General features: G+C 46.3%; 1 protein-coding gene across 1 annotated transcript; it reads left to right on the top strand.

Moving 5' to 3' along the window:
- The first annotated feature begins 13,664 nt into the window (after positions 1 to 13,664).
- LOC146007243 (uncharacterized) lies at positions 13,665 to 15,853 on the top strand. Its single transcript, XM_083145596.1, has 2 exons — positions 13,665 to 13,817; positions 15,195 to 15,853. Exons 1-2 carry the CDS (start codon positions 13,763 to 13,765, stop codon positions 15,506 to 15,508), a joined length of 369 nt encoding a protein of 122 aa, XP_083001722.1. The 5' UTR covers positions 13,665 to 13,762; the 3' UTR covers positions 15,509 to 15,853.
- The last annotated feature ends 6,691 nt before the right edge of the window (positions 15,854 to 22,544 follow it).

Genomic DNA, 22,544 nt, shown 5'->3' with positions numbered 1-22,544 from the left:
TCACACTGGACACTGGATATATGTAGTCACACTGGACACAGGATATATGTCGTCACACTGGACAATGGATATATGTCACGCTGGACACTGGATATATGCTGTCACACAATGGTTAGATGTCACACTGGACACTAAATATATGTCGTCACACTGGACACAGGATATATGTCGTCACACTGGACAATGGATATATCTGTCACACTGGACACAGGATATATGTCGTCACACTGGACACAGGATATATGTCGTCACACTGGACACAGGATATATGTCGTCACACTGGACACAGGATATATGTCGTGACTCGTGACACTGGACAATGGATATAGGCCGTCACACTGGACACAGCCCCTTGTATAACTGCAGCCCCTGTACACAGTGTACTACTCAGCAGCACTGCAGCCCCTGCGTGTGAGCACTGCAGACCTGAGTTAGTTAGTTAAATCACACAACACAGGGCTCAGGGCTAAATAAATCACAACAGGGCACGGGCCACAGGACAGCCCCTGGACAGTGGACACTGCAGCCCCTGCGTGTGAGCACTGCAGCACCTAGTTACATACCTCCCAACTGTCATGATTTTAGAGGGACAGTCCCGATTTTCGGGTCCTGTCCCGCTGTCCCACCCGCGGCAGGCATTGTCCCGCTGCGGGGGGGGTGGCAGTTGGGAGACCCCCAATCTAGTAGAATAGACGCTGTGCGCATGCGCACAGCGTCTATTCTCGTATGAAAATGAGGTCGCGGCTAATTAGCATAAGCCGCGCCCTCATTTGCATACGCCCCACCCCCTTTTCGGACGCTCATACGGACAGAAGTTGGGAGGTATGCAGTTAGTTAAATCACACTACAGGGCTCAGGCCTATAAACAGTCACTGACTCTCACTCAATACAAGTCTACAACATAGTGCACGGAGCACAGGGCAGTGAGGGCACAGGGCAGGTCACGGAGCACAGCACAGCATGGCACGGAGCACAGCACGGAGCACATGGCACAGGGCACACGGAGCTTCCCAACCACCCTCTTCCCTCTCCAAGATTGGAGTGAAGATGGCGGGGCGCGCGTGCGTCTTTTATAAGATCCCGCTCCCGCAAGAATCCGACAGCGCGATGATGACGTTTTGCCTCCTTTTCGGTCCGGAATTGAGGCGGGAACTTCCGAGCCGCCTCGGATCCTGACCCGGATCCCGATATTCGGGTCTGCGGGATCTCGGGGATCCGGACCCACTCATCTCTAGAAGATAGTAGACAGGATCTGATTGGTTGCCCATAGCAACATCACATGTGAAATGGAATACACATCATAGTAAATTCCCTACTTTGTCTATGGGGCGATTTTGACTATACTAGAATTAACATACTGGGTTGGTATATACTGTAATTGCAGATCGCCTAATGAATATCTCCCTCAGCAGTGAATACCAGCGATTTTGACTGGACAGGCAGCGATCTAGTCAAAATTTCCTTGCCTGGCAACTTTTTTTTTTACTAAGCGATATTCACTTAAGTGGTGCCGCGCATCGCTATAGCACATAGGGCAATTTGTCTAAACTTGTCAGCGATTTTTACTAACTTTCTAAGCGATTTTGACTACAGTATGTGTGTCATGTGTACACCCCTTTACTGAATATCAGACGCATTTTAATTTGTATTACAGTGATGCTAAATGAAAAATGCCATTGCTATTATTTCTTGTTGATAAATGGGGCCCATACAGTAGTTAGCAGTCATAGAATACAACCATTGCACTACAGTGATATGTATCCATTTAAAAATTGTAGTATATACAGTATATTTCTATTTATTCTATCTTTTAAAGTAGTGGTGGCAAAACTGTATTCTCAAAGATCCCCAACAGTTCATGGTATAGATATATGATGATGGCAGTGGCGGATCCAGGTGGATGGGTGCGGCACCAAAGCAAGATGACTATTGGGACTGCTGGAAGTGTGTGATTGGAGCACTGCCAATCCCAGAAGGTGCTGACACAGTCACAGGAGGCTGTTAAGACATAGGGGGTCAAGAGGCTGGAAACACTGGGGTAGGGGGCTGCAAAGACTGGGAGTAAAAAGTTGGTATGAGGCAGTAGGATTGTGACATGGGGTAGGAGGTGACACGGAACAGAAGGCTGGACTGACATAGGTATCTGGATGGGGAATGAAGTAGGGGGCAGGAGTACATGGGGACAAGGGGTAGAAAGTGACCAAGCAGTGCGAGTTGACTGATGCAGTGATCTGGAAGTGAAACAGGGTGCAGGGGGCACAATGCTTGAGCATGTAGCTGGAAAGACACAAGAATGGATGGGACATGGAGCACAAGACTGTAGTGACACATGGGTAGGAAACTGTACGTAACACTGGGCACAGAGTTTCTGTATGGCCCTTACCACTTCTACCGATGCAAAGCGGAAAGCACTTGCTCTGGGATGTATTACCAACTTATCTGCTGGTGAGGGGGTGAAAATTCTTCCCTTGCAGCAATACCTAGTGCTGATGCACTGTGTCTCTCCTCCGCCGCTGGCTTCCCCTTTTCATGATCTCCAGTGCTCAGACCGGAGCTGGCAGCAACCACTGCAGTGGCTGTCAAGGGGTCAAAGGTGTCGGAATGATCAGTCTTACTGACCGTTCTTACATTGCTTCCACATATCGGCATGCTATCCTTAAAGACAGCTGTTCCGATAATGGTGCAACTGTCATGTAGCATATCATACATTGGGCGAGATTCACCAAACACAAAATGCCGTAAAAACACAGTTTTCTGGGTTTTTACCGCATTTTCATACAGTATGCAGCAAAGCCCCACCGCCAGGGCGTCACTGCGGGGGGTTACGCCAGTTCTATATGGCGTAACCCCATGGAAGCCTATGGGCTTCCCTTCGCATCCCCCGCAGCCCCGCGCGCCCCCCCGCCGATCCGCGCCGCATCCCCCTTACCTGTGTCCGGGCAGCCTCCTGCTGTGCTGCCTGGACCAGTGATCTCCTCCTGCCTGCACCGCTTCTGAGTGCAGGGAGGAGGAAGAGGAGCTCTCTCACAGCCGGCTGAGGGTTCAAGGAGGGAGGGGGGACCCGATGCACATCGCTGGACATCGCCTTTTCATTAATAATCGCATATGTTACTGCATATGCAATTATTAACAATGCGAGTGCCGGCGATGTGCGGCCGGGATTATTAGAGAACCCTGCCCATTGGGAGAAGCGGTATCAGCACACATATGGGGGGAAATTGACTAAGCTGTGTATTCTACTCTATTTCACATGTGATGTTGCTATGGGCAACCAAATAGATCTGTCTACTATTTTAGAGGGTGGTAAATAAATAAGAAGTAGATTGATTGGTTGCCCATAGCAACATCTCATGTGAAGTAGAATGCACATCTTAGTAAATTTCCCCCCCACCGTCTCAGATACCGGGCGAGATTTATTGTGTTTACCGTTTTACCGAAAATGCGATTTTTGCACAAATCGCCCTGTATCGCTGTTTTTTAAAATCGCATTTTTTTCCAGAAATCGAATATTTAATGAGGTGTGTATTCCGGCATGAAAAGTGCGAGAAAGTGCGATGTAGGGTGATTTTCGGGATGGAAAGTGCGATTTTTTAGTCATGAAAAGGTGCGATTTTCTGATTGTAAAAAAAAAAAAATGGTGTGTGGTCCCCCCTCCTGGACATAACCAGCCCCGGGCTCATTGAGCCGGACCTGGTTCCAAAAATACGGGGGACAAAAAGCGTAAGGGTCCCCCGTATTTCTGAAACCAGCCCCGGACTCTTGGACCGGTCCTGGTTCCAAAAATACGGGGGACAAAAAATCTGGGGGTCCCCCGTATTTTGAAACCAGCACCGGGCTCCAACAGCCCGCAGTATCATGCCACAGCCGGGGGACACTTTTTACATAAGGTCCCCCGGCCGTACCATGAGCACCGTGGCTGGTCAGCCTTGGACGGGGTACCTGGAGGAGTGGGGACCCCCCCAATAAAGGGGTCCCCCCCCCAGGCTTCACCCGTCCAGGGCTGAAGCCCGGGGCTGTCACCGGCGTCCCTGGCCATTGGACGCCGGCCTGATAGTGTAAAAATCACATTCCTAACATTACTTAATACAGGAGAACTACAAGTTCCAGCAGACCTCCCCCGCAGGCTGGGACTTGGGGAACCACAAGTCCCAGCATGCGGGGCATTAATGGGCCCGCTGGGACCTGTAGTCCACCTGTAAAAAGAATGTTAAAATAAAGCACACACCCAGAAAAGTAGAACTTTAATACACATCCACACACACCTCACTTTTACACCGCTATACATACCGATCCAGGATCCAGCGCTGGTCTCTCTGCAGCAGAGCCGGACAGCCCGCACTGACAGCGGGCTGACCGGCTTCCTCCGATGCAGCTAACAGCTTCTGTCGCGTTGTCCCAGCGCGACACAGGCTGAGAGCGTGATTGGCCGATGCGTCTCCATGGAGACACATAAGCCGGAGACGCTCTCAGCCAGTGTCGCGCTGGGACAGCGCGACAGAAGCTGTTAGCTGCATCGGAGGAAGCCGGTCAGCCCGCTGTCAGTGCGGGCTGTCCGGCTCTGCTGCAGAAAGACCAGCGCTGGATCCTGGATCGGTATGTATAGCGGTGTAAAAGTGAGGTGTGTGTGGATGTGTATTAAAGTTCTACTTTTCTGTGTGTGTGCTTTATTTTAACATTCTTTTTACAGGTGGACTACAGGTCCCAGCGGGCCCATTAATGCCCCGCATGCTGGGACTTGTGGTTCCCCAAGTCCCAGCCTGCGGGGGAGGTCTGCTGGAACTTGTAGTTCTCCTGTATTAAGTAATGTTAGGAATGTGATTTTAACACTATCAGGCCGGCGTCCAATGGCCAGGGATGCCGGTGACAGCCCCGGGCTTCAGCCCTGGACGGGTGAAGCCTGGGGGGGGGGACCCCTTTATTGGGGCGGTCCCCACTCCTCCAGGTACCCCGTCCAAGGCTGACCAGCCACGGTGCTAATGGTACGGCCGGGGGACCTTATGTAAAAAGTGTCCCCCGGCTGTGGCATGACACTGCGGGCTGTTGGAGCCCGGTGCTGGTTTCAAAATACGGGGGACCCCCAGATTTTTTGTCCCCCGTATTTTTGGAACCAGGACCGGTCCAAGAGTCCGGGGCTGGTTTCAGAAATACGGGGGACCCCTACGCTTTTTGTCCCCCGTATTTTTGGAACCAGGTCCGGCTCAATGAGCCCGGGGCTGGTTATGTACAGGAGGGGGGACCTCACGCCAATTTTTTTTTTAACTTTTACACATATTTTACCAAAGAACCATACACAGATCACAATGATCTGTGCATGGTTCTGACAAAATCGCCATGTTTCTGACAAAATCGCCAGTCAGGATCAGGTCTATTTTTTTTTGGCACTTTAGACCATTTTTGTTGGCGATTTCCAAATTCGAATCTCATTAAAAATGCGATTTGTATCTTTTTCAATGGGGAAAACATCTGGATGCGAATTCCGGAGTTAAAAAAATCGCACTTTCAGAAAGTGCAATTTCGTGGCAAAAAGTGTGATTTATGCCACAAATCGCCACCCATTAAAAAATCGATTTGGGGATAAAAATCACCAAAAACCCACCATCGACCTCTAATAAATGTCACCCACCATTTCTAAGCCATAATGGTGGATCATAGATCTGACCCCATGTTTTTTCATCAGCGGGTCTTATAAAGTATGTCTTTTAAACATGAAGACAGTCACGAGCTAGGAGGTCCTTAGGGACAGAGGGCCAGATGCACTGAGCTTCAAAAAGTGATAAAATGGAGAGTGATAAACAGCCAGCCAATCATTTCCTACCTGACATTTTTCAAACGGATTCAGTATTGAATCCCGGCGGTCGGGATCCCGGCATTCAGAATCCCGACGCCGGAATCCCGACAGCCGAAATGCCGACAAGGGGGGGACGTGGATCGCCCCCCCTTGCGGGCCCGGTGCCTCGCTACGCTCGGCACACTAATTTATTCTCCCTCCAGGGGTGTCGTGGACACCCCAGGAGGGAGAATGTGTCAGCATTTCGGCGGTCGGGATTCCGGCGTCGGGATTCTGAACGCCGGGATCCCGATCGCCGGGATTTTAACTGCATCCCTTTTCAAACACAGCCTGTGACATGACAGGTAGGAGCTGATTGGCTGGCTGTTTATCTCTCTCCATTTCATCCCTTTTGAAGCTTAGTGCATTTGGCCCAGAGTTTGGTCATCATCATTTTTAAACTGACACTACACAAAAACCATAGCTTGCATGTAATAAAAAATATAGCTGCTGTATGCTTCCAGTTAGTATGTACACTAAAACCACAACAACCAAACATATATGTACCTGGATCATACTGTATATCTCTAGGGAGAGAAGGGGTAATTCAGACCTGATTGTTGCTCTGCGAATTTGCACAGTGTATGATTACAGATGAACTGCACATGCATATACCGCAATACGTGTGCAGGGCACCTGCTAGTGAAGGAATACTGATACTTTTTTCCTCCTCTAGCCGTTCACAGGGTGATTGACAGAAAGTAGGCGTCTGGGGGTGGTAACTGGCCAGTTAGTGGGAGCGTTAAGAAAAACGGTAGACGTGCCAAAAAAAATGTTGGTTGGTCAGGAAAAATGCAGGAGTGCCAAGGCATTTAGGGGATGGTGTGTGACATCAAATCCAGGACAGATATCTATGTATTTATCGCAGGGCTATTTGGCGCTTGTGATGAGTGGTGACCAGTGGAAAAATCATTCGATGGTGAGCAGCTTGCTATGGAATTGGACATATTCGCTCGGCTGCAAAGTCTTCCCATGGCAGGATTTCACTACAGCGGGCCGCATCTACCTGATAGCAGGCCATTGCACATCAGAAAAACAGCGAGCAGGTCTGAATTAGTCCCAGAGTCATGGTAACAACTTTTAAAAGAACCAGTAGAGATAATTGTGGGGACTGATCCATATCAGTAATTCAATACTGTAGATACAATTGACAATGAACAGAAATTGCACTTTGTCTTGTGATTCCTAACAATACACAACTCAGTGTCCTTCCTGTCCCTTGGGCACATTGGTGTCATTGTATTTATTATAAATAGGTAATTGGATGAGCACTCTGCCCTCACATTCCCAGGTAAAAGAATATACCGTATGTAACTGATTCTGACACCACCTCTTCCTGTGATGTCACTGCCTTTTGTTTTGTTCAGTAGCCGTACAATAAATACCTGCAAGCCTCGTGACATGACATTTGAAAAAGAAAGTACCATAAGCAGCTCATGGAAAACTGAACTGAATGGCAATATTTAGTTATATTACAAAGTTCTGCCAACTAAATGTAAGAGTAAGGATGTGTTACACACTGTGCAATATGATATATTCTACTCCAAATGACACAATGGATGTCTAATTAATCAGTGGGGGAGATGGCTGAAGGCGTGTGGTGGTCTCAGGAGCCAGACAGAAGTCAGGGGCATGAAATAAATATGCAGCACTCTTTTTAATGATTCAGTCAAAGATATTTAAAAAAACGCATTTAATAAAATTAATAATAATAAAATAATGAGTGGCAATATCAATATAGAAAAAAACATACAACATAAGGACCTGCCAATGAGAATATATAATATAACCTGCTCTGGTCAGTCAAAGTCCCAGCGCGATTGGTTGATATGTGGAGTACAATTATTGTAATCCCAAATTGCTGCTGGAGGTGTCCCAGTCCTGTGGAGGACTATATGGCTTGTGGGGATCCTCTCTAAGGTGCGGCTGTGCTTTTTGGGGAAAGGTACTCAAATTTGTGATCTCTGTAAATTCGCTGGATGTGTTCCAGTCCGTGAAGGACTACCAATGTTGTGGGGATGCTCTCAAAAGGGCGTTAGTGCTTGGAGAAAAGTTTGTTCCAAATGTAGGGAAATAAAGTGCAAGTCCGGATAAATAAGCAGGTAGGTGGTAATAAGTCTCAGACAGGTCCCTTGGAAATTCCAACGCGTTTTCCTGTCACTCTAGGAACAGCTAGAGTGACAGCTTGAAAAAGCTCTTCCTAGAGTGACAGCGAAACGCGTTGGTGACTGAATCATTACAAAGAGCGCTTCATATTTCTTTCTTGTTTCATATTACCTAAGGGACCTTACTTATCCCTCTTGCAGCTGCTCACTTTGGGTAAAGCAGCCCTGACAAGCACTCTATACAGTTTACTGTAATCTTTTGTTTGCACAAGAAGTCAGAGGCATATTTAAGTGTAGAATGTTTCTGTGGTTTTTATTATTTTGATTAACAACCCCCAGGTGGAAAGTTACTGAGATTAGAGTTCTATTTCCCATGCACAACCAATCAGAATCTACTTCTTATTTACTTCTTATTTATTTAACACCTCCTAGAAGATAAGAAATAGTACCTGATTGGTTGCCCATAGCAACATCCCATCTTAAATAGAACTCTCATCTCAGTAAATAAACCCCATAGAATTTGGTAACCCTCTAATTTCCCACTGTGTCATTTGGGGTATATTCAATTAAAGTCAGATCCATTTATAATGGACATGCCCTATTGTTGGTTGTGGCTGCTGCTCACCTGTCTGGTGCTGGGACCGGCTGAGCTACTGAGGAGGCTGTGAGAGGCAGATGGGCGGTGGGACGGTGCCCTTTTCGCTGGTGGAGCTGCTGTTGCTCATCAGGCCCCAGCGGTGGGCGTCGGGAGGAGGCACAGGGATGTGGCAGTAGGCTGGCAGGAGGACAGCGGATGGAAGGACAGTGCCAGGTTACTCACCCTCTCACCCGGCACCATCCTCCCTGCCTCAATCCCACTTTTTTAAAGTCAGATTGAGATTGTTGGAAATGTGGGAAAAACCTTTTGGATTTGACAGTGTTTCCAACAAAAGCATGTGGCTACACAGCTATTCCAGACCTTATTGTATAGGTGGGAAACCCTTCCAACCTATTCAAGTCGGAAACTGCCGTCTTTCCGACAAGACAGCAGTTTCGACTGCAATTTAATATACCCCTTTATCAGCATATTATAACTGCATTATCTCTCTCTCCTTTCTTTCTCCTTCAAAGGCAGTGCATACTAATTATTATGAATATTTTTGAGCAACAGTTCATTGCACTCTTGCTTGTTGGAGTGGTCTTGGCCTCAGGGCCGGTGCTACCACTAGGCAGCTTTAGGCAGCTGCCTAGGGCGCCTGCCGCTGGAGGGCGCCCTTGAGCTACCACTCCCAGCAGGTTTTTCTTATTTTAATAGGTTTCCGCGAGGTAGGCAATAGGGGAGAAATTGAGCATCAGCTCATTAATTATGAAGCAGCTGCCCGCCCACCCCTTACTACCGTCAGCATGCCAGCGGGCAGCGCAGCTGCGGAAGCACCATGACTTCCCAACCCGGTGGCAGCAGCAAGGAGCAGCAACCCCCACCCCTATTTTTTTTTATGTGAACGCTAAGTTCCGATGTCCTGCTGCCGCTGCTCCCGAGTGCCTGGCATGGCAGAGACGCCTGTGCCGTCCGCGGCTCTGCCGCTCCCCACTGTGACTAGGGGAGCGGCAGGCACTGAGTGAGCATCGGTGGGCACCGGCCGGAGCCGCAGCAGTGGGACACATCGGCTTTTGCGGCAGCGGCGGGCACCTGGAAGCAGCAGCAGCAGAGAGGGACATTGTCAATAGAGGCACTCCTATAAAGTTGCAGGACATCACCTGTCACTCAGCAGCGGCCTTGGAGGGTAGCAGACAGCGGCTCCAGGAGACTCTAGTCTTCACCATTAAATCAGCAGCAAGTTAGTATTCAGTGTCATTTCATCCCCTTTCCTATGTATGTGTGTATATTATATATATATATATATATATATATATATATATATATATATATATATATATATACATATATACATATATATATATATATATATATATATATATATATATATATATATATATATATATATATACAGTGGCAAACGCAGGATTTTCAGAAGGGGGTTTCCAGAGGGGCGGAGCAAAGCATGGAGATGGACACTTAGGTGACCCAGTATATGCCGGGTCAGTTAAAGTACACACACACACACACATATATATATACATACATACATACATACACATATATATATACATACAGGGGCGTCAACAGCAGTGTAGACCCCTGGGCATAGCAATGTATTGGGGCCCCTACCGATCCTCCAGCGGTAGGGGTGGGGGAAGCTTTGATGTCCTGGGGGTGGTAGGGGGTATTATATCAACCGCTCAGCATGTAGGGCCTGGATCAGTAATTTCCACTAATTACCCCTTTACTGCACAGATGGTGGGAGATGGGTTGGGAGAAGGGGGCATTGGGCTGAATGAAGGGGCCCTGATACATAACTTCCAGGGTGGTAGAGGATGTTTAATATGCAGAGGAGGGGTGTATAGTGGAGTGGGCTTATTATTCATAATTTTCAGGTGGGAGGACAGCTTGCTTGACTGCAGATATCTCCAGTTCCCAGAAATAGATTTCTTAGATTTTAATGGAATTAAAAACTAGAGAATCCCACCTACCAAATGGTATTGGGGACTAGGGGATCAGAGTTCAGGAGGCAGAGCAATCTGCCAACGAGAATATAAAACTACATACCAGGTGTGTGGAGCTGGGCAGTAACCAGCTGCTAGAATGCTGATATCTCTGGTTCTGGGAATAGTAGAGACAAGCTACTAGTGTCCATCAAAGGGGGAGAGTCTCAGCTTTTGGAATATATCCTCAGAAAAAACTCTCAGTCAGACAGAACCTGAAATATCTGACTGGGAATAGCAATTAACAGGCTTGGATGGGGACCACTGCTTTGAAGTCAGATATCTCCGGTTCCCAAGAGCCGATTTTTAAAATTCTTGTACCCATGGAAAGAGGGGACCCTCAGCTTTCAGTCTAGTGCCCTTAGACTCCTGGGGGGGTTTCTGGGTACTCAGAAACCCCCCCTGCGTGCGCTACATATATATACACACACAGTGTCATATGTCCCCTTTCCTATGGGTGTGTGTATGTATGTATATGTATATATATATATATATATATATATATATATATATATATATATATATATATACACACACAGTGTGTGTATATACTGTACAACATTTTGATGCTTTAATGTCTCACAGCACTCAGCTCTATGGTAATGTCTGTTTCTTGTGCCTGCTTAGTAGAAGACTCCCTCATACATAACCATAGGAAAGAAGAGTCACTCCAGGACTTCAAAATGGTGAAAACTTGTTTACTAAAACCCCAACGCCTGAAACGGTGTAGACATTTTAGTAAACAAGTTTTCACCATTTTGAAGTCCTGGAGTGACTCTTCTTTCCTATGGTTATATATATATATATATATATATATATATATATATATATATATATATATATATATACATATACACATACACACACACTGGACATATCTCAAAGGGCTCACGCAGCCTATCCCTAACCCCAACTTGTAAGTGCCTAACTCCCTCCGTACGGTCAAACCCTAAAGCCCCGTACACACGGGGGGAGATATATTGCTCAGTGTCCCCTTTTCATCAGCGACCAGAGATGGTCGCTGATGAAAAGGAACCTCAGCCGGCGGTGCCGCAGAGGTAATCAGCTGGTCGCAGGAGCAAGCTCCTGCGACCAGCGATTAGAATGGGCCAGAAAACGGGAGCGCGCACCCGGCGATTTATCGCCGGGCACACTCCCATCACTGGCAATATGGTCGCCAGCAACCATATTCCCAGCGATTTCATCCCCTATCTCCCCCGTGTACACAGCAAAAGTCATCCCCCTCCCCTCCGAGTCCTTACTAGTACCTAAACCTAACCCCCTTTCCTCGGCCTGACTCTAACCTCAGCATACTTACACTTGGGATGAGGGCTATCGATATTCTTGCATCAGCATCCTGATCTCTTCAAAGTTCCAGTGCCAGAGTTTTTATGGCAGTTGGGATGCTGGAGTCGTTAAAGTGAATGCTGGCAACCTGACCACTTCCATTTTGGAAACCCTCTTTTAGAAATCCTGCGTTTGCCCATGCTATTCTCTGAATTCTCTTGTTGGAGGGGGGATTTAGTTATCCTAATTCCCCCTCTTTTTCACCCACACGTTTATGCAAAACCTACCCATAACCCTCTCTCCTGTGCCATTATAATCTCCTGCAACCTAATCTCCCCTGTGCCTAATCCTATCCTCCCCTCCCACAGCCTAACGTTCCCTCAAGTAGCTAATCCTAACCCGAACCTCCCCTCCCGCAGCCTAACCTTCTCCTTCTTATTCTTCTTTTTTTTGGGGGGGGGGGGGGAGAGTAGGCAGAAGTTTTGCCTAGGGTGCCAAGAACTCTTGCACCGGCCCTGCTTGGCCTGGGTAGACAGTAATAACCACCCCAACCAGTAGCATAACTAGGGCTCCGAAGCAGGCTACACGGGGGATGACGGATGATTTCTGAGTGCTAAGGCTGCTCCCCGGCCCCTCTCCCTGTGCTGTCAATCCGTTCCACTGCACAGGCCACTGACAGCCGAGTGTGCGGCAGCAGACAAATGAATAGAAGAAGCAGCGGGCTGCAGCGAAAGAGCCGGGGGATGCAGGCAGCAGGCGCATAAATTCAGAGAGCAGGATCTATGTGTTAATTTTGAAGCTACAATACAAATAGTATATAATCTGTCCTGAATACGTATGAATGGACGGTGGACAGAATGCCAGTGTCCCAATAGACTTAATCCCAACAGGGGTCCGGGAAGTATGCTTAACTGGTCTCTGCCTCTCTTAACACTCCCCTGCACCCCACAGTCTAGCTCTAACCCTCCTTGTTAGTGCCGAACCTTCATACCACGCACCCTAGCCCCACCCTTTGCAGAGGTGTAGACTGTTGGATCTTTTGATTATATGAGTCGAGGCTAAAATATCTAATTAACTATTATTATTACTAATATAAGAATTATCCATTATTTATACAAGTACCAGTTACATCACACGGCAGTGTACAGAGAATATGCAATAAATAAATGACAAATTACACATGCAACTTTTTGATACAAGGATCTAAAGCTGGGTACACACCTACAGATTTATCTGTCCAATCTGTATGGTGGGAACACACATTTGGTAATGAATGAAATCATATGAAATTCGATCATTTGCTCCCAAATGCTGGAAAATGGCCATAAACTAATATTGGACAAGTCTTTTAAATCTTTTGTCTGAATGACTTGTCTGTTTTACAGTGCTTGGGAGCAAAGGATCAATTATTTTCTCCAATACATTGCCAGATTTTTGTTCCCACCAGACAGATTGGACAGATACATCTTTGTGTGCTATACTCATTTTAAAGGTGCGCACACACATACAGATTTTCTGTCTGATCTATCTGGTGGGAACAAAAACCGGGAAATGTATGGGAGCAACTGACAATCAAAAAATTGTTCCCAAACACTTGAAAACAGACAGTGATCAGTCAGACAAATTGTTTAATCGTTCTGATATAACACATTTATCAAAGCATAGATTTTTGTTTTTATGTTTTCCTGCATTTGGGCGGAAATTTTTGATTGTCATTTGCTCCCATACATTTCCAGGTTTATGTTCTCATCAGATAGATCAGACAGAAAATCTGTACGTGTGTACGCACCTTTAGATTCACCCTACTATGCTTTGAGGTGCATGGCATTTAGGAGTTAAATTCCCACCTGAGAAAATCACTGCCATTCACAGCAGTGTAGGCTGATACACAGGTGGAAGGTCAGACCTATAAATACTCCATTGATTAGTGCAAGGGTTAGCTGCTATTTAATGGTACAGGATGGTGGCTGTGATAGTGCTGGGGTTCCTATTTTTGGTGGCAGTTGCCCACGATGGTGAGTAATACTAAGGTTAAGTTACATTGTATGGCTTGTCATTTTGGAAAATCTTACAACTGAATTTCCTTGTCTTGTAATCTTTCCTGGTAAATGCCCACCTGTCTTGCCTTAAATTTAAACTAGGCAGGTTCTTCTTCTTAAGTCATTTTAGGTAATTTTGTTGTGAGTGTAGTCCTTTTATAACTTCAAAAAATTATAAGTTGAATTTACTCAGAACTATGTAAATATCCTCAAGATGGGAACAAAACTCTTAACTTTTTTATGAAGTTTCAGAGAATTGTAAATCCCAGCAAGGAAAGTCAGACCATATGCCCAAGCCAAATACTGCTTCATTTAAATTATCCTGTATTGCACTTGTGCAAAAACCAGATGTATAAAATCCATGTTCAGACAAGTACACATAATGTACCCTGTTCGGCTATTTGGTCAGTGTAAACTTTTGTACTGCTGTCTAAAAATCTATCTTCCCTATACTGTAGATCTTATTGCACATGCTACATGTAAGTGATAAATGGTGAAGAGGTGTTGTGAACCAAATGGGCCATCCAATGTTGAGTAGATCGCAAATGCAATTTTTTTTCTCTCAAATGGGCAAAACCATGTGCACTGCAAGTGGGGCAGGCAGGCCATGTGTACAGAGTTAGATTTGGGTGAGTTATATTTCTGTGCATGGTAAACACTGACTGCTTTATTTTTACACTTTAGCTTTCTGTTTGAATGTCCACTACCCAAATCGAACTCTATGCACATGTTAGACTTTCTCCACCTGCAGTGCAAGAGGTCTTGGCCATTTGAGAAGAAATCTGCATTTGTGAGCTACTCTGACTTGGCCCCCTAGTCTGTGGAGGTTACTGTAAATCAGGCATGTCCAAACTGTGGCCCTCCAGCTGTTGTGAAACTACACATCCCAGCTTGCCCCAGTTTTAGCATTCCCTAATGGCAAAACTGTGGCAAGGCATGATGGGACTTGTAGTTTCATAACAGCTGGAGGGCCATAGTTTGGACAGGTCTGCTGTAAATATATGCGCCAGAAGCAGCCTTGTAGCACTTTAGCAAGAGGTCTATGAAGTCTTTCCTTCTGTCCCTAAACTCTAAACTGGCTATGCCAGTCCCTTGTTAATGCTAATGTCTGGCACACACTGAGTGGTGTACGCAGCAGCTGGATGGTTGCTGTAACAATGTTATAAATGCACTGACTGTTTGAAAGTGGGGTCCCGGTCTCCTCAGACGGGTAGATGTATGGAGAAGTGATAAAGTGCCTGGTACTTTATCACAAATTTAGCTTAATTCTAACTGGTCATACACACCACTGGAAACCTTAATAGATGCCTCCAATTAGTACACCCTAATCTGACTACTTGTTTCTCTAACCAGAACCATTACTACACAACCATGGCCTCCTGGAAGCTATTAACGAGATTGGAGAAGCTGCAACAGTGCTGATGGATCTTGAGACGCAGGCGGCTTTCCATAATGCACGGCAGAGGATCACGTCTGCAGTGAAAGACACAAAGATGGATAATGATCAACTAGCTGCAGCTATGAATCTTGTGAGGTTCATTTCTGGAAAAATCAAAGACGGAAGAATAAGACCTGGTCATATACAACACTTCATAGACTTTGTTCTCTCGAACAAACTGAGCAAGCTACTTTCCACTTGGGACAAGGAACTCTTGAGACAACCATAGGCTATTTGCACATTATGCCAGTGTATTTGAAAGCAGTGTGTCCTGCATCTACAATTACCAATCCCAAGAGAATTTTAGTTGTGCATCCGTTGAAGATTTAAATGACTGAATTGTTTTTTTTCTTAAAAAGATAACTTTAAAAAATCTGACTTCTGGTCCTGGATATGACTGGCTTATAATCAGCCGAACAAAGGAACCTGTGGCTGACTGTACAAGAATTGTTTACATTTTTATTTTGTGTCAAAAGCATGATTTTGTTGCCTTCCTGCAGTAATGTGTTTGCTCTTATCTACCTGGTGTCAATTTTTAAACATTTTATTAAACTATATTCCATTTTCATATGAATCTGTGTCATAGCAAGTGCATTTGTCAAAATACTGTAGGTGTAAAATCTGGCAAGTTAACATTATTATTTATTATAATGACCTGTAATGTGTGTGTATATGTGTGTGTGTGTGTGTGTGTGTGTATATATATATATATATATATATATATATATATATATATATATATATATATATATATATATATATATATATAATTTTTTTTTTTTTTTTTTTTTTTTTACACACCTGTTTGAATTTATATAACAAACGTGAGCAACGCTGCCATTTTTTTTGCAGAAATATAGCACATCTTTAACATGTTGGCACTCAGTGTTACATGGGGGTGGGGGCGGCGGCAGGTGAAAGCTGAGTAATCAAATGAAGGTCTAATTTATTCCATGCTCATAAAATATCACACATCCCAACTGTGCTGAGGTGGAGATTCTTAAGGGGACTGTCAGACGGCTGTGTTAATGTAACTTATGGATGGAACCATTACTTCATGTACATTGGCTTTAGGCTGGTATTGTAGCACAGTCCTTCACGTGCATTAAGGTGCCCACACATGGAGAATGTTGGGCTTGCACTGAGCGATCCCACTCACCTCTCCTTAAAAGGGTACTTGTGTAGTTTCATGGTGGCAGTCAGTGTAGTGTCCCTGTCAGTATCAGCGTCATGTTCCCGCAGCCAGTGGTGTGTGTCCTCCTGACCTGTTCGTACCCCTACTATCCACATTGGCGTGGAGTTGATTTTAAGTGTGGCGAGTCCCGCATATTACTTGTGTCAGGGTATTCAGCGTCCCCTCATGGGGCTCACCACACTTTATAAAATCAACTTAACGTCCACGTGGATAGTGGGGGTATGAACAAGTCAGGAGGCTGCGGGTCTCCCTGTGCTCGCCATACTTTGGGCTGCATGGATAGTCGGAGTTTGAAATGGAGGCATTTGCCAGTTTGTAACACGAAGTACTGGCAAATGTTTTCTTTCATTGTGCATGAGATGCACTTGCACACCCCTCCTTTGTGCACGAGACTCATGCGCGACCAAATCCCTAACCCTGTCCATTTCCCGGAAGCGGGCAGGGTTGCTGTACCATGCTGCAAGATTTACTGAGATTCTAGTGTGTCTCAGGCAGATGGAGTGCCTCTCTGCCAGCGCAGGGGATCTGACGGTTACCGGTGCTGTGTGACAGGCACTCACTAGGCTTGCCGGGGACAGGGTGGCAGGTTGCAAGGCCAGTACAGTCACTACGCTGACGATGCAGGGCTACCGCGGGGACACTACGCTGACTGCACTAGGCTGCCGTTGGGCTACGCTGACTTTTTGGACTAGATCACATTGCATCTAGTTAACATGCCGCTACTTAAGCACAGCATAAGTTTTGAACTAGATGCGGTCTAGTATATGGTGTCTATGTTGACAGACACCAAAAAATGGCATTTTGACCATCGGCCAATGGTGGTCTTTATTTTGATTGTAGGTAAACTCAACCAATATATCTGGCATCTGCTGCACAGCCAACACAATACTGTATGTTCGAATGAAAATTGTGTGTACATACTGTATCTTTAAAATATTTTTTTTAAAAATCTGATATAGGTAGTCTATCTATGCCTGGTCTTTTGGTCCAAACATTCCCTTGTCCATGACCCACTGTCCTTCCTGTAGTGTCGCACGCCACCTACCCCCCACTACTTTCTCCCTCCCTGACCCAATCGCTCTTGCACTCTCTCCCTCCTTCCTTCTGACACACTCTTTCTGGGTGGGATGTTATAAGGAAAAAATGTAGTATCCTCCCAGCATGCTGCTGGTGGGTTTGTGCATACGCAGAGGTACTGCCAAGTCAGACATGGAAGCTGCAGAGCTTTATTTTAATTTCTTTATTACAAGTTACTACATACAGTATGCCATGAGTATCGGAACAACTGACCTGAGGGATGTGCCATGACTTGTTCGGTCTCTCTGTCTGTGTCTCTGTTACGTCCCTGGGTCGAAGAAATATTGTTTGAATATATATTTTGTTACAAAAATGATCAATGTTGTAATATAGCTGTTCAGATTATCAGATGCTCTCATGTCAGTGTATGAAACTGGCATCTAGAAATGGAGTATAAAAGGAATCACCTTTCTGACTTGACCACCAGGTGGCAATAAAAGCTGACATTTACTTCTTAGTGCACTTTTTTTTTTTTTTTATGCAGTGTGTAAGGTACTGTACACTATTAAGCCATATCTCTATAGAAACCTAGGTCTCTGTAGCATTCAGTGAAGAATCTGAACTAGTAGTTTGCACTGGAGAAATTCAAGTTTTTCGCTGCTACCAGTTAATGAAAGGGTTACCAGCAGACAAAACATATAGATCACCGGCATCAACATGGTTTTAATTTAAGCAAATACTGAATCACTGTCATTAACCAGGGCTGGGCAATTGCGGCCCTCCAGATGTTGATGAACTACACATACCAGCATGCCTTTCATCAGTTTCAGCATGGCCACATAGCAAAACTAATGCAAAGCATCCTGGGATGTGTAGTTCATCAACATCTGGAGGGCCGCAATTGCCCAGCCCTGGTCATAACAGTCTATGGGTGTAGGAGGGAGTCTGCCACTGGCCCCACTATCTGGTCCCCAGTGCCTGGACCCTGAGCACTGCCAGGTCCTGCCATCTTTATAATGTAATTGTGAGGTGCCTGGCACAGTAGTGGCGACAGTCCTGTGCATGGTCAAATCCCTGGTTTCTTTAGGCTGCATCAACCACAATCTATAGTAGCCGTCTGGGGCTGCCCAATCAGGCAGGCAGTTGCTTCCTATAGGAAGCCTGTGTTCTGCTTATTGTAATCCCGAAGGAAGGAAACGGGTGCCGGATGACCTCCCGACAGTCAGTAGACCGACATCGGAATTGCGATTGTTAAAAGCCTGACAGTCGGGATCCCAATTTACAGGGGCTATTTTCCCTTGTGGGGGTCCGCAACCCCCATAGAGGGAGAATAGAACCCTGTGGTACTTCTTTGCTCTCGACCTACTGTCTGAGTACCGGACTGATGGAATCCCGACTGAAACACCTCCCAGTGGGACTGCATGTAATGCGGGTGACTGGCAGCTAGGATTTGTAATAGGAAGTCTCAGAGAAGCCAGGTTAGGCTCATGGACGGCGTCTTGTTACTGACAGCAGTGGTGGATTTTGCTGAGGAGGCTGCAGTCCTGCAGCCCATAGGTAAAATGCGCCACTGAATGTGGCCATGCATTAAAAGTAGTGGACCCCTGCCAAACAAGCTGAAACAGCATAACGCCACCACCCCCATGTTGTATGTACAGACATTCTCCTGGCAATTGCCAAACCCAAGCACAACTAATTGGTAAAAAACATACCCGTTTAATTTTTAACAACTTGTTGTTCTGGTTTAGGGGAAAGTTCCCCCATAAGTAGGTGGAACACTGACCAGTAGTGTCCGCCTACTTCTACGCCACCATTGCCAGCAGCAGGCGTGGATCTTGCTGCAGGTCAGTGACACTGGCACCTGTGATAACTCCACCAGCTCCGGCACCGACAATCACAGCTGCCCAAATCTCCCCTACTGGTAGTAATATTGCCACTACCAACACCCCCCCAACAACCACTGAACCAGCATCACATCCCCACCTCCTGCAGGTCGGCACCCGCAATGACAGCGTTAGTGCAACCAGTGGCGTGACAATATCTTGCGGGGCTATTGTTACACCACTGAGTGCAATCCTCAATTATAAACACACTGGAAACTAATTAACGTATATTCCTTTTCTCTCACAACTTCTGGGCAGGATTCTCTTGCAGCCACATTCCAACGGTGAATACCACTACTGCCCCTCCATATGCATACACAGGGGGTTTCCAGTTACCCGGATAGAGAGAGAGGTGGTGCTACTCGCACAGGACGCTGTATATCAGAAAAGAGGACCCCCTAATAGTCACATATGCCTGTTAGAGAATTAGGCAATTGTAATGCAGAGGTGTGTTACCACTAGACAAAAATATCAGATGAAACATAAGAGAAAGAGAGTTGACATATGCATTGTGCACCATGCATATGATAGCTGTCAATGGGACAGATGTATTAAACCCAGTGGTGTAGTTAGGTGCCACGGCGCCCGGAGCAAGGGCATGTTTCGCGCCCCCCCCCCCCAATTTGTAGTAGGTGAGACTCCTGCACAGTGAAAAGTGGGCACGGCCCAACATTATACCACACACATTTTAGCAAACTTTGTAATACCAATTACACATACAGCCACATGCCATAATGCAAATTACACATAAGGCCACACATGATGCCCATTGCATATTATATAACGCACCGCAATGCCCATTGCATACTATATAAAACACTGTAATGCCCATTGCATACTATTTTACAAACCGTAATGCAAATTACAAACTATATAACACCGTAATGCTGCCCATTACATACTATTTAACAAACAAAACAGGATTAGATGAACTCCATCAGCCCTAGTCAGGAATGTAATAGATGGCATTTGAAGCTGCATTAACCTATTCCCTCCTGCTGGCACATTGGTGCCAGGCTATGCAGAGCATTTTCATTCATTACTACGGCTACTGGCAGCCTAGAGCAATGAAAGCACATTAACCCTTCTGTCTACTTGGGAGTCAACACTGTACCTTAGCTGCAAAAGGTACACAATGCATACTGTATGTACCCAGAGATTTCACTGATGGGCACAAACCAATAGGCAAACCCCACTACATGGTGCAGCATATAACAGAGGATGCACCAGTCAGTGATCACTACACCAGCGAGCTGTCAGGCTGCAGATGACACTTAACCCCTTTGTTACCACAGCGGCGGCCCTGCTTCTCTATAGCAATGATAACTCTATCCCCACTCCAGCAGCTACTCACCAGCACCGTCCTCCTCCCAGGGGCGTAAGTTCAGAGCCTGTAGCTGTCACCCCCTCCTGCAGCACATTGGAGTCGGGATGGCGAGAGGAAGACCATGGGCATGTCCCCTCCCCCTCGTGAGCCATCGCAGCGGAAGCCTCTATCGGCGCACCCCCTCCCCGCTGTGTCCTGGAGACGTGCGCGGGGCTGCTGTTTAAAATTCACATCTCCCGCTGGACCGCGCTACCCAATAGGCGCTCGCGGTCCAGCAGCCACCAGTTGATTGGCTGCTGGACCGCAAGCGCCTAATGGCTAGTGCGGTCCAGCGAGTCTCCCGTACATAGCGGGGAGCCGGGTGCTGGCGGGGGAACGGGCGCTGACGGGGCAGACAGAGCTGGCGGGGGAGACAGAGCGGGCGAGCTGGCGGTGCCGACACGCTCCGGCGCCACGATAGCTCCATGCGCCTGGAGCGTGTGCTCCACCGGCACCGCCCTCGCTACGCCTCTGATTAAGCCTTAACAAGAGATAAATGCCAGGGTGATAAGGAGAGATAAACGTCCAGCCAATCACCTGCTAACTGCCATGTTACAGCCTGTGTTTGAAAAAAAGTCAGTAAGAAGCTGATTGGCTGGACGTTTATCTCTCCTTATCACCCTTGCATTTATCTCCGGTTAAGGATTAATATATCTGCCCCAATGTCTCCTGTTTCTTCAGTTACCCCGATAGTCCCCTTCCCCAAAGCCTGGCAAATGGCCACTACATGCAGTGTAAAAGTGGAATGGAATTGCTGCACTTTCCCTGTTGTAGCATATTTCCCTGCCAAGTCTGCTGTGGTTGTATATATAGATCTGAGTCCTCAATCATCGCACATGTAAGAGACGCTGGTACAGTAGGTGGCTTAATGCGATCACTGGGCCAGCATATATCTGACGTACTTTATTACAAATTTGGGGGAGAGTATGTGCGGGATGCACTAAAGGGAAAATGCTAAAAAAACAACAACATGTTTTCTGGGTTTTTCCCACATGTCAGGGTTTCGCTGCAGTGGGTGTCGCCAGCAAAGTTGATGTTACCCTATAGAAGCCTATTAGCTTATGTCCTCAGAGCTGGTTGAGGGATCTATCACGGATCCCTCCCAGCATGCCCTGCGGTTGCCGCTGTCACTGTGTGGAGCTACGCAAAGGACAGCTTATATTGGAAGAGCTGTCCTTTGCACTAATATTTGCATACAGTATGTTAGTGCATATTAACAGTGTCAATCCCAGCAATGTGTGGTGGGATGCACCGGCGTCGTTTAGTGCATCCCACCCTATAGCTTGTAACACACTAATTATGCATCTTCATGGGATGGTGAACATCGCTCTAGAAGCAAACGAATGGAAACCACCTTCCAGAATTCCTGCATTTGCTCCTACCCACACTGTGGCGTATTAACAAAAGGGGTTCTCATGTGCTTTCGCTGGACTCCAGAGAGGAAAATATTGTAGGACATGGGCGTGTGGTATGGGGCCCTTTGCTCCCAGGGGCCCGGTTGCATCCATTATAGATATTTTTGCAAAAAGGATTTTTTAGAGCGCTAATTCTTTGAACCAGTGCAAGTGAACCAAATCTCGAACTTTGCATTATAGATATGCTACTATCCCCTCATTATTTTACATGCATGTAATCAGCTTAGTATTAAAGAGAAACCTGGCCTCAGCAATTACTTTCTTTGCAAGACATTTTGTGACAGAATACTATAGAGTTGATAGAGAAAGGCTCTATTTGGGTCCTGCTTGATGAATTACAGTATAATGGGAACTTGTTTAGTTTCTGGGCGGCAGATAAATCGCATGCC

This window comes from Crinia signifera, chromosome 6 (genome assembly GCF_055691185.1).
Source record: "Crinia signifera chromosome 6, ASM5569118v1, whole genome shotgun sequence".
Taxonomy (NCBI): domain Eukaryota; kingdom Metazoa; phylum Chordata; class Amphibia; order Anura; family Myobatrachidae; genus Crinia; species Crinia signifera.
The sequence above is the reverse complement of the archived record's forward strand: the minus strand, read 5'-3'. Positions and strand labels throughout refer to the sequence as shown.